Below are 20,173 nucleotides of genomic sequence, written 5' to 3' on the forward strand. Positions count from 1 at the left end.
GAGTAAAGTGGATTCAATTTTATATAAGCTGAGATTTCTGTGTCCAAGAATGAAATTTTATTTTTTCTTGTTCTTTTCTTCATGTCACAATAATAGCAGAACACATTTGTCTTGCCATTTAAAGATAATTTCATTCTCAGTTATATATCAAACATTTTCTGAGCATATATTAATTGCTAAGAATATTTGGAAGCCACAAAATTTCTTCCCATGAAGCATTCAAGAAAAGTTTAAATACAGTTGTTAAGGTTGTTAATTAGTTGTCTTTGAAACTTTTAGTGACCCATCTGACCCATAACCTTCTGCAAAGGACTTCAAGATGATGTATATGTGAGCACATATGTATCTACATGTGTGTTACACCACACTCCTTAGAAAGAAAATAATGAGTACTCTGGGGCACCTGGGTGGCTCAGTTGGTTAAGCATCTGTTTTGGGTTCAGGTCATGATCCCAGGTCCTGGGATTGAGCCTCACATTCAGGTCCTTGCTCAGTGGGGAGGCTGCTTCTCCCTCTCTCTCTGACTGCCACTCTCCCTGCTTGTTCTCTCTCTCTCTCTCTGTCAAATAAATAAATAAAATCTTTTTTAAAAAAGAAAGAAAATAGTGAATACTCACCAACCACCTGCTTTTCCTCCCTCCTTACTCCTATCCTCTCTTTCTTACCTGTACTCTTCAACCCTCCCATTTCCTATACCCTTCAAGTTCACATCTTTCAAAAATGGCAGAGAAGTAATTAAAAGAAAATAATTCTCATTTTTATTATGGTCATGCTTCATTTCTTATAAAACAGCAATATTTTATTTGATTACCAAATTCAATGCAATATATTCATATTCTAATTTTTGACAGAAAACGCATCCTAAATTCTGAGATGCATCAAATTAATACTCCTCCCATCCAAGTACTAACCAGACCCAACCCTGCTTAGCTTCTGAGATCAGACGAGATTGGGCATGTTAGGGTGGTATGGCCATAGACACAAATTAATATTCCTAAAAATATGTAAATTTCCAAAAGGAAAAGAAATATCCTGAAATAAAAGGAGCAATATCTGAACTATGTATATATTTTCTCAAAGTAATTACTAGAAAAGGAAGCCCATTGTTTAGAAGTATAATTTCTGAGTTATTTGTACATGCAACACATTAATCACTTGTGTTTATTTTTGTATTCTTTTGATTTTTTTTTTGTTTGACTATAGTTGACATACGGTGTTACTTCGTTTCAGGTGCACAGAAGGGTGACTCAGCCTCTCTATACCTTACACTATACTCACCACCAGTGTCTGTCACCATGCAATGCCGTTACAATGTCATTGACTGTTCCCTCTGCTGTATCCCTTATTGCTGTGACTTACTCATCCATAACTGGAAGCCTGTACCTCCCATGCCCCTTCACCCATTTCGTTCAACTCCCCACCCCGCTTCCAATTGATGGCTGCCATCTTTATAGGCCCGGTTCTGCTTTTTGTTTGTTTATTCATTTGTTTTGTTTTTTAGATTCCATAAAGGAGTATTTAAACTGGGCACATTTTGCATGTTCTTCCAACACTTTAAAGTGCTATATTTTTCTTCATGGTATTTTAAGTAACTGTGATTTGAAACAGATTTTCTCATTATCACTATAACCATTGCTTATTTTTGTTGTTGTTCCCACAAAGAAAGCTTTGGACATCCCACTCTTTGATATCTTTTGCAAATGAATTGGCCATGCTAGTTAATGGGATTCATCAATGTATATTAACAGTGTATATATATACATATATATGTATATATATACATATATATATATATATGATTTTATTTATTTATTTACTTGACAGAGAGAGAGAGAGAGCACAAGTAGGCAAAGTGGCAGGCAGAGGGAGAGGGAGAAGCAGGCTGTCCACTGAACAGGGAACATGATGCGGGGCTCCAACCCAGGACTCTAGGATCTCGACCTGAGCCAAAGGCAGCTGCCCAACTGACTGAGCCACCCACACAGCCCTGAGCAGTATATTTTCAAGGAGCTAAAACAAAAAGTTGTATTATGACTACTTTTTTACTTTACAGAGAAAGGGAAAATAGTTAATATTCCTTATTTTAAATATTCTTTGATTCAGTCACTTTTAAAAATAATTTTTTAACTTTTTATTTAAATTCCAGTTAGCTAACATACAATGTAATATTAGTTTTAGGTATACAATGTAGTGATTCAGTACTTCCATACAATATCATTGATTAATGAATGGATAAGAATAATTTTTTTACAAATAAAAAATACATTGACTCCTTTCTTCATTTTGACTTCAGAATTGAAAGTTACATATGATATACTATATGTTGGCCAACTGAACAAAATAAAGAAAAAATTTTAAAAAAAGATTTGAAAATCACTAGCATTTGACTACAGTAATAATTTTTAAAATTAGCAGGCTGATTCCTCCCCATAAAATGCTTTTGCTAATGCAGTTCTGATGACAATGTAGAATACCTATTTCTTTGGGGTACACCTTGGATGACGTGGACTTTGAAAATCCAAGTTACACCCTAGATTCCATTCCCCTGTGGTTACTCATCTGGACCACAGACATGCAGGACCTGTCTGAAAGAGACCTAGGCATCGAGCGGGCTCCGCCAGTGAATCATCCCTTTAATGTAGCAAAACCTTAGAGGGAAGAGTAGGGAGGATATATTGGTTGTTAGGAAAATGTAGACTACAGGTAGAAAATGTCATCCTCAGTTAATAAGATCTAAGGTCCGACTCACATAATTGTTCTAATTTTTAGGAATTATGGAAAGCATGAACCATCTCTTTAAGTTGGTAAGAGGTCCCAATAAATACCTAAATTGTATAGATTTGCATATGGCCTTATTATAAAGAAGGTGGAGATCCCAGGTCCCTTGATCATGTCTATATATATCTCCTAGTATGTGTTTTAGTATCCTGGGAAGTGTCTTGACACAGAACCTGAACTGGACGAAGGAGCCTTGATCTGAGTGAACTAACTGGCACCATGAAAATATTGAGTGTCTTTCTGCTCCTCTCTCTGGCTCTTTTCAGTATTTTCTCAGGTGAGTTCTTTTTTTCCTTAAAATTATAATCCAGTATTCATAAAGAATTGGAAATAAGGGTATTTATCTACCGTATTTTGAAATCCTAACAATTTTGATATTAAAGAACAATTCTGAGGTCACTGTAATGGTGATAATGATTGTGATGATGAGAATGGTGATGGTAATGATAAAAATAATTTTTTGTTGAGCATATACTGTATTCTAGACATGTACTGAGGGCTCTTCTGCATCATCTCCAATACACTCGGCAAGGTATCCATATTTATACTCTACATATTAAAAAAAACTGTCACACAAAAAATTTAAGAAAATTGCCAAAGGACTTGCAACCAGAAAGTAGAATTTGGAATTTGAATCCACACTTCTGAACATCATAGATGCTTGTTTCACAGAACAAGGCTTGAGGATGGGTGATTGTTGTAACTAGTAGTTTGGCTTCCAAGATAAAAGAAAGATTTCCTGTCCTCATTATTCTTATACTTGGGATTCAAATAACTGAAACTGAAACCAGGAGGAAAAAGGCAACTCAGCAAATGCTTCAGGAAAGCTATGGAATCTTAAAATGCTGAAACATATATGCTGGTGGTGAATTCTTCAAGCAGGGGAATATCTTTGGCCACTTTAGTGAGCAGAGTCATATATTCTATCAATTCACGTTGTTTGAAAGGATAATTACAGTTCAATCTGATATTTTTCATCACAGCGTCATTTGAATGAACAGGTACACTGTACCTATTTCTTTCCTTTATTATCCTACTCTTTGCTGTTGCAGTGGACAGAGTCCAGGCTAGAGACTCTAGACCTAGCACCTAGGCCCACCTCTTCCACTAATGACCTGTGTCACCTGGAGAAACAGCTCAGCATTTCAAGATCTCTCATTTGTAGAATGCCAGAAATGAGATTGTGTCCTGGGAACTTCCATGTCAAGATACAGCACTTGTAACCAAAGTAGTTGAATTTTGCAGCTGTCAGAGATTTTAAATGGCTGAACATGTAAAAACAAGAATTTTCCATTGAAACTGAGCAGATGCAGAAGTCATTGTTTGTTGGGAACTAGTCCTCTTTACATAACAAATACAATTGGAAATATCTTTTTTAAAATTGGAGAAAGGTTTTCAGTGATATTGTAGAATAAGTTTGACTGCTAAAATCAAGTAACTTGAATGAGTGGTTCAGTCAGCTGCTGAGGTGCCATAAAAAATAGATCTATAACTAACATTAAAATAAAATACCATTAAGGTGCCCCTGGGTGGCCCAGTCAGTTAAGTGTCCAACTCTTGATTTCAGCTCAGGTTATGATCTCACCGTCATGAGATCAAGCTCTACATGCTTAGATTCTCTCTCACCCTCTCCCTCTGTCCTTCCCACCCCCATGCAACACCACTCATGTACTTGTGTGCACTCTCTCTCTCTCTGTCTCTCAAATAAACAAATAAATAAAATAAAAACATTACATTTCACTTGCAAATATAGTCTTAGAAATTAGCTGATATCCTCTTACTGCTTCTCTTTACAAAAGCTAATGGATAGTCTAATGAAATCTCCTTGACCAATACCAAATATTAATACAAAACAGGATCCTTCACAGACATATCCGTATTGGGGAAGGCACGGTGCCCAAGAGCCTTAATGTTGAGACAAAGAGAAAAGAATTTAAGTTCTGCCATTTCCATTTTATAACTGTGAGGTAACCTTTTTGCCTTTCATTTTCCATGTCTGTAAAATGGAGGTATAAGGGGCGCCTGAGTGGCTCAGTGGGTTAAAGCCTCTGCCTTCGGCTCAGGTCATGATCCCAGGGTCCTGGGATCGAGCCCCACATCGGGCTCTCTGCTCGGCGGGGAGCCTGCTTCCTCCTCTCTCTCTGCCTGCCTCTCTGCCTACTTGTGATCTCTGTCTGTCAAATAAATAAATAAATAAAATCTTTAAAAAAAATGGAGGTATAAAAGGATTAGCCCTATATGGGGAAGTTTAAATGAGAAATTGCCTGCAAAGTACTTAACATAGTGGGTGGGACAGAGTACGAGCTCAACAAGCATCTATAATATTGCCATTATTAAAGTTTAATGATAAGAATACTAAATTGTACTCGGACTTTGTAGATATTAATTCTGCTTCTGCCCTGACATTTCTTACCTATGGGACTTTGGGCAAAATCCCTCCTCTTCTGATCAAAGATTTATAAAGTAGAGAAATGACTAAAAGTTGTAATGATGTATTTTCATAAAAATCACTTTATCTGGTTATAGAAATAAAGGCTTCCAGGCCCTGTTTGAACTTTTCTTTTTTAAAAATGATTTTATTTATTTATTTATTTAGAGAGTGTGTATGTGAGAGTATGAGGCAAAGCAAGTGGGTGGGAGGGGTGGGTAGAGGGAGAGAATCTCAAGGAAACTCCCCACTGAGTGTGGAGCCCTAGGCAGGGCTCAACCTCATCACCCTGAGATCATGACCTGAGCCGAAACTAAGAGTGGGATGCTTGACAAACTGAGCCACCCAGGCACCCCAGGTCCTATTTGATCTTATAGAATGAAATTTTTGAGTGATTGTCCCAAGAATCTGTATTTTGTTGTTGTTGTTGAAATTGTGATTTTTTTTTTTTTTAGTGGAGAAATCCTCTTTTTTTGTTGAACTATAGTTGACCTGGAGTGTTACATTAGTTTCAGGTGTACAACATAGTGATTCACCAAGTGTATACGTTCTGCTGTGATCACCACACATGTAGCTCCCATGTAATAACCCAGATGGCTGCAGTAAGTTTGGGAATCACTACAGCAGATGTTCATTAACTTCCTTTTAAATTCAAAAGCCTTGTCTCTCCTTTCCCCTTGAATAGAGAGGGCAGTTGAGGTATTTCCAGGTGTTCTCCTGCAAGTGTGAGTGCCAGCACGAGAGAAGGATGGCACCCATGCAATTCTGTCATCAAAGCACCCTTGGGCTTACACGTGAGAAGTGTTGTTGGCACTAGGTGTTCCGCAGTCATGGCCAGATAAGATTCAACAGCTCATACCAGAATTCAACCTGAGACTTTTATTATCAGTATTTTAAACCACTGAGCTAATTAATGACAACTTAATATCACATACATAATCCTAAAGATGGAGGGAGAGAACCAAGACTCTATTTATGGACTTTTTTCTCTTTCAGCAATTTAGAAAGATGTAGCAGGAGAAATAAGTCACAGAAAAGAGAAAGAGTTTGTCCTTATGAGTCAGTATTTGGGCCAAGTCTTTAAAGCTGGTTGAGTATAAAGGGCAGAAGAGCACTTTGGGGCTCAAAGAACAAACAACAAATGTAGTGTCTTCCCCAGCTGGCTGGGACAAAGGCTTTGGGGAGGGTCTCCATGTGCTGAACCTGAACATCAAAGTGAGAGGAAAGTTTCCGACCCAACTTCTCTATTGCAAAGCTAGAGATGACCTGGTCATTCTCATAGTAAATTCGTGACTCAGCCAGGACTATCACATGAATCTCCAGATCCTTAAACTATTTCCTCTAACTTCTCCCCAAACTGCCAAGAAATATTACGCATCATGGCCCATGTCCTTATATCACTTCAGAAGTTTCTGCTGCGCCCTGAGAAGTGAACAGGTGTAATCAATAAAACTACCATGCCATGACTTTCTTGTTCAGGCAACCAAGAACCGAGAAAAGGTATCATTCCCAGATTGGGGCGTGGGGGGGTGGGGGGGCAGGTGTCGTAATTTTGCAAATCCTGCTTTCTGCACATTCAAAGACTACATTGTTTAGATTTTGTGCCTTTTTTTTTTTTTTCAGGTGTCTCCAGTCAAGGAGTACAGGTCAGTGTATATTTTTTTATCTATTCTTCAGACCCGGGTGGCATTTGGCACAGAAGTTTGCCTATGGGTGAAAGAGCAAAAACAATGAACAAGGGGCCCAAATGCAGAAATCAGAAGTAATTCATTTTCTTAACTACAATATCTACTTGAGTATACTGTTCTCAGTTTTAAAGAGCCTAAATGCGCATTCTCAGATTTTGTTAAAGTGAAATGAGTATAAACAAAAATCAGGCAAATCTATGATAGTGCTAATGCTGGGTCACCGATTTCACTGTGTGATCTTGGGGGAGTTACTCAGCTTTTCCGAGCCGTCATTTCCACAACTATAGAAAAGGAATAATATTATTCACCTCATAGAATTAGATTTAAGTTATATAAACCATATAGGAGCATTTGGTAACTATAGGAGGATGACTTAGTGATCAATCATGAGCAGCTTCTACAGGAGATAGTAAGCCAGAGGCTCTTAACTTCTTGCTTAGAGAGCAAGCCTGTTCAGTGTCTTGGGCTGAGTATATACAAACAGGTTCACTCAAGCTTAAATACACTTGGGCTTGAAAATTGGAAAAAGCACAAGTTATCTTCTTTATTTAGCTGATTCTTTTTTTCCAAATTAATCCACTACCTTTTCTCCAGTTTTCTCATTCTACTAAAAGACAACATAAATAAGTGGGGTTTGTTCTGCCAGTCTTGCCACTGTGTCTATACCGAACATGTTTACTTGATTTTGGCCTTGGTTCTTGGTTAACCTCATTGTGCTAAGGAACTCTTGGCATCAAAATTCCCCAGACACTACCGCCAACTAATTGGAGGTGGCAAAGGAGCTGAAAACATTTTCCAGCCGTAGTATACAGACCACTTGCATAAGACTTTTTTTTTTTTTTTTCAAATTTTAACATCTTGGAAATTGAGATGCATCTCCCAATGAATGATACCTTAGAATTAACTATCAGTGTTTCGTGTGCATGTGCACACGTGGGCACACACGTGCACTTGTGTCCTAGTACATGCACACGTGTTTGTATTGCTATATGTAATTATACATATTAAAATTGATTTATTGTTATGTTTAAATGTATATGGTAGCCTAGTCTATGTTATATATCAAAACAAACAGAGAAAGGACATAAAATCCAAACAAATATTCCATATTCCACTAAGTAGTAAAATATGATAAGGCCATTACACAGAGATTTAAAACAAATGGAATTTAACCCCAGTTTTCTCATTAACACACAAGTTCCTTTTCTTCCTCCAGCTTGGGATTTCAGATTGGACTTTTAGTGTTTCCTAGGGTTCCTTGACTATCTGCTATTTACTGGTTCTGCTCCTCTAGATGGACCCAAGTCGTAGAGTCTTCTTGCCTGTGGATCCTGTGGGCTGCTTCCTCAATATGCAGAGCCCCAGGCACCATGCCAGGCTTACTGAGTAATAATCACGCAGCTGGGGAGTTTTGAATCTACATTCTAGGTAATTCTCTGATGCTGGGAAGCACTGACTTTGGAATGCTCCAACACCCAGGAGATAGTACAGATGAGTCCTTGTTTGAATCTTTGCTGGCTGTGTGTTCCGATGGGTGTCTCTCCTTTCTCCTTGCCTCTGTTTCGACATTTCTAAAATGAAAATATGGATTCAAGGATCTCCAGAGCCCCTTTCCGGCCTTAGGTATCTAGATTCTTATGAACCAAGCCTTCCTGGCCAAGACTGCTGTCTCTTTTGCGCTCAAATATCGAGGGCCAGGAGAATGCCTCCCATCTTTCAGATGGCGCAAAGCCTATGTTTCTCTTCTGTGTGTCTGGAAGGCTGATGGCAGTCCCAACAAGAGGCAGAAGTTGCAACTATCCTTGGAAACATACCTGCTCAAGTCTGATCCAGCCAGTACAAAAGAGAGAGAGAGTTTTCTCTAACACCAAAGTCAATACTCTTGGGCCGGGAAGTCTCTTCGTGATGGAACAGCTGAGGGGAAACTAGAGTGAGCAGTTTAAATTATTGATTTGTAAAAGCTTCACATTCTTTCAAAAAGAGTGTTCAAACTAAATAAAAAGCATGTTCCTGGACTTTAGGGATTCACAGTCCTGTAAAATTTTCCCCATAAATGTAAGTGACTAATAAGCTGCCAACTCTCAGATTTGCCAAGTTGGAACATTAAGTAACATAAAAATTTAAGATATAATAACAATAATTAAAAATGAAACTACTATTTACCATCATCAGTCTTTATTAAAGAAATTATAGTATAATACCAAAATGCTTGAAAGACATAATCTCCAAACAAGGATAGTTTTTTGGTCAGAATACTCATGACTTTGTCTTTCTTTTTCTTATTTCCTTATCAGGCTGGGTATTTGGAAACCATACCCTTAAGGAGCTGTTTAAACTAATATTCCAGTTTGGAATTAATATGACAAACTGCTCAAAAATAAATAATTGTCAGTGGTTTTCTTTTACAATAATTTTAAGATATCTAAGTTTATTTTTATTAGTATTTTAAGATAAAGGCATGGTAGATCATAGTATAGTTAGTAAAATAATGCTCCATGGCTAAAACGTGTTTGGGGCTCTTCATTTTTCCTAATTAACTTGCGTTAACTTATAATCAAGATACTGACAGGTTAACTAAATACAACTTGGCCATGTTAACCAACATCTACACTTTAACTACAAGTAGGAAAACTCAAGCTTCAGAAAGAGGACCTACCTCACGCAAGCTTTACAGCAGTAAAACTATGTAGTCACCACCTCAGGACACTTGACTCTGTGTTGAGTGACCATATGTGGCTCCATGCGTCGTCTTTTCTTTTTTTAAAAATATTGGGGGGGGGGTGTGGGCAGAAGGACAGTGACTCTTTTTTTTCTTTTTTTTTTTTCATTATTTTATTAACATATAATGTATTATTTGCCCCAGGGATACAGGTCTGTGAGTCATCAGGCTTACACATTTCACAACACTCACCATAGCACATACCCTCCCCAATGTCCATAACCCGATCACCCTATCCCTACTCTCCCACCCCACAGCAACCCTCAGTTTGTTTCGTGAGATTAAGAGTCCATTATGGGGGGCGCCTGGGTGGCTCAGTGGGTTAAGCCGCTGCCTTCGGCTCAGGTCATGATCTCGGGGTCCTGGGATCGAGTCCCGCATCGGGCTCTCTGCTCAGCGGGGAGCCTGCTTCCCTTCCTCTCTCTCTCTGCCTGCCTCTCTGCCTACTTGTGATCTCTCTCTGTCAAATAAATAAATAAATAAAAATCTTAAAAAAAAAAAAAAGAGTCCATTATGGTTTATCTCCCTCTGGATCCCATCTTGCTTCATTTTTCCCTTTCCTACCCCACCCAGAACCTCCCCGATCCGTCTCTTAAATTTCTCTTATCAGAGAGATCATATGATAATTGTCTTTCTCTGATTGACTTATTTCGCTCAGCATAATACCCTCTAGTTCCATCCACGTTGTTGCAAACGGCAAGATTTTATTTCTTTGGTAGCTGTGTGTATATCTATCTATCTATCTATATATATATATTCTATATATATGGTATATATACCACATCTTCTTTATCCATTCATCTGTTGATGGACATTTAGGTTCTTTCCATAGTTTGGCTATTGTGGACATTGCTGCTGTAAACATTAGGGTGCACGTGCTCCTTCAGACCACTACTTTTGTATCTTTGGGGTAAATACCCAGTAGTGTGATTGCTGGGTCGTAGGGTAGCTCTATTTCCAACTTTTTGAAGAACCTCCATGCTGTTTTCCAGAGTGGCTGCACCAGCTTGCATTCCCACCAACAATGTAGGAGGGTTCTCCTTTCTCCGCATCCTTGCCAGCATCTGTCGTTTCCTGACTTGTAATTTTAGTCATTTTGACTGGTGTGAGGTGGTATCTCATTGTGGTTTTGATTTGTATTTCCCTGATGCTGAATGATGTTGAGCACTTTTCATGTGTTTGCTGGCTATCTGGATGTCTTCTTTGCTGGAATGACTGTTTATGTCTTCTGCCCCTTTCATGATTAGGATCTTTGTTCATTGGGTATTGAGTTTGATAAGTTCTTTATAGATTTTGGATACTAGCCCTTTATCTGATAAGACATTTGCAAATATCTTCTCCCATTCTTTGGGTTGTCTTTTGGTTTTGTTGACTGTTTCCTTTGTTGCACAAAGGCTTTTAATCTTGCTAAAGTCCCAATAGTTCATTTTTGCCCTTGCTTCCCTTGCCCTTGGCGATGTTTCTAGGAAGAAGTTGGGGCAGCTGAGGTGGAAGAGGTTGCTGCCTATGTTCTCCTCAAGGATTTTGATGGACTCTTGTCTCACATTGCGGCTCTTCATCCATTTTGAGTCTAATTTTGTGTGTGGTATAAGGAAATGGTCCAGTTTCATTCTTCTGCATGTGGCTGTCCAGTTTTCCCAACATCATTTGTTGAAGAGACTGTCTTTTTTCCATTGGACATTCTTTCCTGCTTTGTCAAAGATGAGTTGACCATAGAGTTGAGGGTCTATTTCTGTGCTCTCTATTCTGTTCCATTGATCTATGTGTCTTTTTGTGTGTGTGTGCCAGTACCATACTGTCTTGATGATCACAGCTTGGTAATAGAGCTTGAAGTCTGGAATTGTGATGCCACCAATTTTGGTTTTCTTTTTCAACATTCCTCTGGCTATTTGAGGTCTTTTCTGGTTCCATATAAATTTTAGGATTATTTGTTCCATTTCTTTGGGAAAAAATTCATGGTATTTTGATAGGGATTGCATTAAATATGTGGATGGCTTTAGGTAGCATAGACGTTTTCACAATATTTGTTCTTCCAATCCATGAGCATGGAATGTTTTTCGATTTCTTTGTGTCTTCTTCAATTTCTTTCATGAGTACTTTATAGTTTTCTGAGTACAGATTCTTTGCCTCTTTGGTTAGGTTTATTCCTAGGTATCTTATGGTTTTGGGTGCAATTGTAAATGGGATTGACTCCTTAATTTCTCTTTCTTCTGTATTGCTGCTGATGTATAGAAATGCAACTGATTTCTGTGCATTGATTTTTTTTTTTAAAGATTTTATTTATTCAACACAGAGAGAGAAATCACAAATAGGCAGAGAGGCAGGCAGAGAGAGAGCGGGGAGGAAGCAGGCTCCCTGTGGAGCAGAGAGCCTGACGCGGGGCTCGATCCCAGGACCCTGGGACCATGACCGGAGCCAAAGGCAGAGGCTTTAACCCACTGAGCCACCCGGACGCCCCTGTGCATTGATTTTTATATCTTGACACTTTACTGAATTCTATGAATTCTATATATGAGTTCTAGCAGATTTGGAGTGGAGTCTTTTGGGTTTTCCACATAAAGTATCCTATCATCTGCAAAGAGTGAGAGTTTTACTTCTTTGCCAACTCAGATGCCTTTAATTTCTTTTTGTTGTCTGATTGCTGAGGCTAAGACTTCTAGTACTATGTTGAATAGCAGTGGTGACAGTGGACATCCCTGCCGTGTTCCTGACCTTAGGGAAAAAAGCTCAGTTTTTCCCCATTGAGAATGATATTCGCTGTGGGTTTTTCATAGATGGCTTTGATGATATTGAGGTATGTACCCTCTATGAGCGAGAGTGAATCTTAAGCAGGCTCCACGCCTACCACGGTGCCCAGTGTGGGGCTCCATCTCAAAACCCTGAGATCACGACCTGAATCACCCAGGTGCCCCTCCATGCTATTTCTGATCAGCAACAGAAAGCCATTGTGCAGGGCATGTGAATGCATATTGAGCGTGAATTTCTGAGTAAATAAATACATGTTAGTGTTTACTATCCTCACTTCTTAAGCAAAGAAGTACTATAATGAAAACAGTAGTTTAGGGGCACCTAAACTAGCATTTTTTAGTAAAGGGAAGAATAGGTGAAGTACTACACTCTAGGGTATTTTTGTATGATTGTGTGTGTGTTTGCAAATTTTCATTGGCTTTATTTGTAGAACTAAAGTGCTAGACTAAAATATCAATGATCCTGACTCTTTAGTTGATTGAGTTACTGTACAAGCTCATTTTCCAGACAAGTTAAATAATTTGGTAGTCCCTGTTAGCAAAAAAAAAAACCCAAAAACCCCACTGATTTGGGTACTAAGTGTCCTCCTATTCCAGAATATTTCAGAAGGCACAGTTCTTTGAAGAACCACAAGAGGTCAGGCTGATACCAAACACTGGCACCCAAGTGCCTAGATATGGTCTTCAGAAGCTGAACTCAGGAAATAAATGGAGGTGCTTGTTAGAACCAACAACAATTGTAAAAACATCAAAAAATTCACTAAAATAGGATAATAAATAATGGGCTCCAAAAATTGTAGATTATAATATAATTTCCATTGTTACTATTCATAGTAGCAATCTTGCACATACTTGGGATTTACAAAGTGTTTGCAAAGGATTTATCACTATGATAACCTCACAAGATAGGCATGGCTAGCCCTGTTAAAGATGAAGAAAGTTAATCTTGCAACAGTCAAGTTTTTGCACAAGGTAATGAGCTAATCAGTGAAAGAAGCAAAATTCAGAGGCAGGTCTGTCTAATTCCATCTACAGGACAGTCCCCAACATGACAGAGCAGTAGGGGATTCTAAATGATTGGAGGAGGGGAGAATTTCAGCTCTCCTTGGTGTCCTAAAGCCCTCACAGGGGAAAATTTCAAGGAGGAAAACACAATCCCACCATCCCCTTTGTCTAGACCTGCTTTGACCTCCACTGAGAAGCCATTAGTTTGGATGCCATGTATAGAAGTCTAAAATAAAAACATAAAAGGGGAGAGGAAATTTAGGCCTAAGAAAGGCAAGACATTCAGAAATCTTAGCCCACTTCTCCTCCAGTTGTGAGAGCCCTGGCCTCTTTCTAGTCCCAGCCCTGCTAGGCCCATGCCTTGCTCTTTGCCTCACAGAAGGGATTTTTGGCTGTCCCTGCAAAAGCATCCTTCACCTTCCCTGTCCTCCAGAGCTCTCAGAGAGTGGTCCTTTTCTGTCCTTGGTCACCATGCTAAAATTTCACACACACTGAGTGAAGAGGGTCCTCAAGATATAAAAGAGGAGGCATTTGGGCATAAGTTGTTGTTTCTCCCACCCAATGGAAGAACTAAGGACTTAGCTTTATTTAAAACACTTTATTGAGAGAGGTCACTGCTCAAACTTAAACCATCCATGGTGGAAGGGTCTTCAGAGACCGTCTTGTCCGATGGTACCGTTCAAGCAGGCCTATAATCAGAAGCTTATTTTCTACACTCCTTGCCTGGGACTGTTCAAATATTCTACCCTGACTTTCTGCAATTCTTCTATGACCACCTTTGATCTTCGTAACAATGCTCGGAATGAAGCGTGGAAAGTGTTATTTTTTTCCAAGTCTCTAGTGAGCAAATTGAGGCTTTGAGTACTTTGTCCAAGATGACACAGCTAGTTAATGATGTGTGGCGGAACAAATTCCCTAACAGGATTCCTCAGCTCCCTTCAGGGATCCCCGGAGGCCCAGACAATGGGAGAATGCAAAGTATGTCTATGTTATGAAGGAGTCTGTTCCTAGGCCATTTGACTGTTTGGGTTTTCACTGTTGAAATCTTATATTCTGCCTAGTCATTCCCAGGGGAGCAGAGGAAGGGACAAGTGGGCTTGAGGAGGGAAGGGGCATCTAAACACTCTCAACAGTGAACCATCCCCAACTCCCTCTTTCATATCTGCTTTCTCAAGGGCAAAAGAGTCTGGATGGCAAGATCAGAGGGCCAGCTGCCAGGGAAAGGTGTCTTAAGGAGGTGTCTCTTTCATGTAAGAGACTTTGTTTTTTCTTTTCCTCACTGACCAAGATACCCTGTCCTCTGCTTCCACACTGCCTGTGCCTGGCCTGCTGTGGCCTCAATTACACATTGTGCTATGGCTATCTGCATCTTCTTTTTTGAAGATTTTATTTATTTATTTGTCAGAGAGAAAGAAAGAGCAAGAGGGCACAGGCAGGAGGAGCAGCAGGCAGAGGGAGAAACAGGCTCCCCGCTGACCAGGGAGCCTGATGCAGGACTCGATCCCAGGACCCTGGGATCATGAGCTGAAGGCAGACGGCTTAACCGACTGAGCCACCCAGACACCCCAGTTACCTGCATCTTCTCTGCTTCCCTAATGCAGATGAGATAGTGAGCTTATTGAGACAGTGTTTATAACTGATTTCTCTCTGTATCACCAGCACCCAGCACTGTGTCCTCCAAATAGTAGTTACCCATCAGCTCTTTGTGGAATACATGAAAATATCAGTGATGATTCTGGAGTTTACAGTCCTTTCTTGACTCAAGCACAAAGCTGCAAATGTGTACATCCATGACTTAAGTGTAAAATACATTAGCTTTCGAGAAAATTATCCTGTGGTTTAAAAGACCCCAAAGATTTTCCAGCCTTTTTTCTGTTTGGAGACCTAAAGGAAAGAGTACTGTCTGGGAGATAGGAGATATCTTGAAGAACTGTGGGGAAAAGTAGAACTTTAGCTGGAACTATGAGACGCCTGTCTTCTTGCAGCCAGGCCCTAAGATCTCTGGTAAGTACCAAACCGCCCAACCTCAACAGTACAAGTGCCAAATTTCAACAAGAATCTATATTTAATAGTCTCAGGTGCCTTAAACCTGATATATGTGATAATATTTTTAAACTCAGCTGTGTGATTCTTTTGCTGAGGCTTTCTCCATGCAAACTGTTGGAGGACTTTGTCAATAGGTAATCCTTTACTAATATCTTGAATAAATGATTCATCTCACCTATGTCCATGCATGTCTCTAATAAGGTATTTTAATGAAGTCTACATGTCGTGACTGTAAGTGTGGTCAAGAGTGCATGGTGACCGTTGATCTTTATTTCTCTCAATGAGGATGTGTTGGAAATCAGCCATCGCAGATTGTGGGATATTCTAGACCAGCAATGAGGAGGAATATGTTCAAGCACTGGTTTCAGTGGTGTCTGCTCTTGCGGCATTGATGAGCCACACAAATTTCCCGAGGATCACTATTCACATCTATAAACTAGTAAATATAACATCGTTCACTGTATGTCTCAGGGTTATTGTGAGTCTCAACTCAGCTAATCCATATAAGAGTAATTTCAATATTGTGAATCAGTTCATAAACATGAGCCAATGTTGTTTTAATGGAACTGGGATGGAGTGAAGTGTGGTCTCTGTGCTCATGTTTAAATGTTACTTTATCCCACACAGCTGACATCTGGAGGAGTTCAGGTTTACCTATCACATATTGCCTGTACTCTGGAATAAAATGCCTCAAATGTCATTTGCATACCAAGTATTTACTCAGCTGACACTGAATTGAAAAGAATCTTAAAACTCCAGGCTACTCCTGAGAGACCACTAAAACTAAGGAGAAATATTAGTGCATAGGTGCTACCTTCCCTTCTATAGGACCTTTGATGATAATTACTAATTAGTCATAGCATGTGTGCTCACCAAGGCTGGATGCACCCTCAGGATCCTTCTAAATAGAGCAGCTTAGGCAGCCACTACTATGTTTTTATAGTACATGCAAAAGTTCGAATTCTACAAATAGACCCTGAGACAGAGTAAGTTAATAATAAAAACATTAGACCTTTGTTTTCAAGAGATAGTAAATAGATGTCGCAGCCAACAGGGAAAACTAACAAGCCATCAGATAACATATGGGAACTCCCTGCAACAATCTTCTGCATCTTTATAGCAATGCAGAAGGAGTGCTGTTAGAGTTAAATTAAGAAGAGAGAGAGAAGGGAAGGAAGAAAGAGAGGGAGAGAGGGAGGGAGAGAGGAAGGGAGAGGGAGGAGGGAAGGAAGAAAAGAAAAAGCAAGCAGCATTTAAAGTTGAAAAACTATTTTCCGAATAATTAGGTGTTGGAGCAAAAAATCATACCTATAGCACTTGCCTCACTCCTTATATAAGGAGTAAGCATCTGCCTTCCATCATTAACTTACTCCCAAATGCCATAACTACAGAAATGGGTTTCCTGTGTCTCAAAGAAAAAGTCTCATTTACATTTAATAAGTTCTAGTTAAGCAGATAAGGAAAGCTATGTTTCTATTTCAGGAAGCTTTACATCCAGAGCGCGTGCATGTGTGTGTTTAAGCTTGCTGCCCGAAGCTTCTGTTCTGAGGGACAGTCCACACAGACTAGGATGCACTAATGTTGATGTCGCCATGCTTATGTTGGTAGATTGACTGTGGTGAGTTCCAGGATCCCAAGGTCTACTGCACTCGGGAATCTAACCCCCACTGTGGCTCTGACGGCCAGACGTATGGCAATAAATGTGCCTTTTGTAAGGCAATGGTGTAAGTATCATACTCATCAAAATCAGAAACATGAAAAAGCTGGGAGAAAATTTTATCATCACTAAAAGTATTATTTCCAGACATTTTCTTTTATGCCAAATTACATGTTACTAAGGTACCAATTTCCATTCATTCCTCTTTTTTTTTTTTTAAGATTTTATTTATTCATTTGAGAGAAAGAGAGATCACAAGCAGGGGGAGAGGCAAAGGGAGGAGAAGCAGACTCCCTGCTGAGCTGGGAGCCTGACTCATCTCAGGAACTTCTCAGGAGACCTGAGCTGAAAAGGCAGATGTTCAACAATCTAAGCCACCCAGGCTCCCCCTACTCATTCCTCTTTTATTTTGATGAAAATGAGCCATTGAAAAAAAGCCCTTTATCGGGACGCCTGGGTGGCTCAGTTGGTTAAGCAGCTGCCTTCGGCTCAGGTCATGATCCCAGCGTCCTGGGATCGAGTCCCGCATCGGGCTCCTTGCTCAGCAGGAGCCTGCTTCTCCCTCTGCCTCTGCCTGCCATTCTGTCAGCCTGTGCTCGCTCTCTCTCCCTCTCTCTCTGACAAATAAATAAAATCTTTAAAAAAAAAAAAAGCCCTTTATCAAAGAGTAGAGGAAAAGATCATCCTTTAGAATGCAGTCTAGTCAAACTTTACCTAGGATCCTAGGAAGATTCCATCAAAGACCATATGTATTGATTGAATTTACACGTCTGTCAGGAACAGAACAGATGCTGTATATTTTAGACACTAAACTGTGACCTTCCCAAGGGATCAGTTTGTAATTAATAAAAATTTATCCAATCAAGCAATCTTTTAGTCTAATTGATTGCCCTAAAACCAAGGATTTTAACCCTTGTTTAAGCCAGAAGAAAGTCTCGTACTCCTCACCACTGTCTTCATTTTCTGATATTAGAGTTTCTTCCATGAATGTCTTAATTTCACTCAACTTTGCTATAAAATGGCTAAACACAGGGATTATATAACTCCCTACTAATAATAACAGGGCCAGGCACATAGAATGAAATTAATACATTAATATGGGCCTACTTGCTTATGTAACATATCTGATTAACACCAAACTTCCCCAGAAGAAAGGCAGAAGGGTAAACAGAGATTTGATTTAATGGACACTTATTGCTGAGGAGGACTGAACACATGGCCTGCTATAAAGTACCAAATGGCTGAATATCTGGTTCAACCTCTTACATCTTCTCATGAGGACTATGACACTGGAGTCCCTTTGCCATTATCTCTGTCACTTTAAACTTTTCTGGTTGTATGCATATTTCCTCTCAGAGAATGAACAATTGAAACCAGGAGGTCAAACCTGGGTAAAACACTGAAATTTGTTTAAGATTCATGTTTTCTATGATTTGTCCAGATGTCATCTCTCAGTACATTTAATTAACCTCTGCCAAATCATAAACGTGGATACCTGTAGAATCAAAGGATTGCAGGGAACTTGCACTGTCAAAGCTTTTTCCAACCTTTGTAATGAATACTAATGATATTGCACTGAGCATACATTTGTCTTTCTCTTTTATAGGAAAAGTGGTGGGAAGATCAACCTAAAGCATCAAGGAAAATGCTGAATTTTGTGCAGTGTTTGTGCTGACTTCCAGCCACTTCCTTTCTCATTTCTATTTTTCTCTAATGGAGCCCTTAAATTTATAAAGATGTGCCTTCTATTCTGCCTGGCTCTTGGATAGTTCAGGATGTATCAATTTCCCTGGATTTGCTTGTCATTAAAGTAAATTCTATAGAAGCATTGCTTGGGTTTCTACTTTGAGATCAAGAATACATTATGGATTGAGATCTACATTGAGATCACAGATACATTATGGAACAATTGACCTGGCACAAACTTGGATAAAAAGACTTGTTTTTTGGATCTAAATCAACCAAGCAGTCGCTGTGGGATCTTGGGAAAATCCCTTCCCCTTTCCTGTTTTTGGAGTTGCCATATAGATGATGAGAGATTTTTAACAATGTGACAATACATTATGTTTATAATTATTTTACAGTACCTATTATTTAGGTGGTAGATCCCATGATACCACTTCTTCCTAAATTCAGGAAAAGTGCTTTATATAAAAATAAAACATTCGTCCTCCCTAGACCACAGTTTTCTCATCTCTTTGGAATGGTAGAGTTTTGTACATAGATGTTACCCTTTGTGTATACAATGGAATGGGACCTAACCAAACTGGGGATGCATCTGAACTTTAGCTCAAGAGCCAGGGAGATTAGGTTACACTAGGCAAAATATACATCTTCTACTCTTTGAAGTGTGGGATTTGTGCTCTTCCATGTGTAAAGACTATTCCCCTTGCTGGAGAAAAATGCCCACAAGATACATAGTTCAGGTAAGGAAACCAGACGAGGGTGGATTGTTGAGTCACACGGACCAGAATGCAAGTCGCGGGCTCTCACATGAGCTGTGTGTCTTTGAACAAGTCATTTGACTTCTTTCCTTTACAATGTACTCATCTGTAAAATGGGGATACTAGTATCTACCTCCTAAATTTATCATGAAGTTTAAGAAAATGATATATGTAAGCAGTTAAACAATCTCTGATGAGTAAGGAGAGCTCAAAAATCAGTAGCTTACCCCACTATGTTCCATCATCTGTTTCAGCATGATACAGTCTTCACCATCCAGGATGCTTTTGTTCTTTTTCTCAGTATTTAAATAGTTTTTTTTTTAAATGTCTACCTTCCGTTCTTTCAACATTTTTGAAAATTCTCGTCATGTGGGGTTTTTCTCTGTCCTGTTTTATCTGTATACTAAGTGCCCTGTTCATAAGCAAAATTATGCTCTTTTCTCCTCTTCAGTTTCTACTCCCTGGTATAATTTAGTTACTTCTTATGTAGACATAAGAAGGCACTACGTGTACTTTGGAAACTGAGTCATCGTGAATCTTTGAACATACTGTCTCCTGACGTGGCCCACTCGTCCTTTCTCCTGTTGGAACTGTCCCCTCCAGCCAGACCTGGTTCCTGTTGGCTGTCCCAACAAAATGTCTGTTTCCACCACTGTTCCCG

The 20,173-nt window shown here is 39.4% G+C and overlaps 1 protein-coding gene across 2 annotated transcripts in view; it reads left to right on the forward strand.

Moving 5' to 3' along the window:
- LOC125100562 (serine protease inhibitor Kazal-type 6) overlaps positions 1 to 18,834 on the forward strand; it is a 32,107-nt gene extending 13,273 nt beyond the window's left edge. The window contains exons 2-5 of one of the 2 annotated variants that reach the window (XM_047730831.1): positions 2,912 to 3,055; positions 6,830 to 6,852; positions 17,020 to 17,135; positions 18,675 to 18,834. In XM_047730831.1, the coding sequence (XP_047586787.1) occupies positions 2,998 to 3,055; positions 6,830 to 6,852; positions 17,020 to 17,135; positions 18,675 to 18,720 (243 nt within the window). In that variant the 5' untranslated portion in view covers positions 2,912 to 2,997 and the 3' untranslated portion in view covers positions 18,721 to 18,834. Of the gene's footprint in view, positions 1 to 2,911; positions 3,056 to 6,829; positions 6,853 to 14,532; positions 14,616 to 17,019; positions 17,136 to 18,674 lie in introns of those variants that run through there. The other variant, XM_047730832.1, reaches the window with a different exon arrangement.
- Positions 18,835 to 20,173: the final 1,339 nt, after the last annotated feature.

This window comes from Lutra lutra, chromosome 5, assembly GCF_902655055.1.
Source record: "Lutra lutra chromosome 5, mLutLut1.2, whole genome shotgun sequence".
Taxonomy (NCBI): domain Eukaryota; kingdom Metazoa; phylum Chordata; class Mammalia; order Carnivora; family Mustelidae; genus Lutra; species Lutra lutra.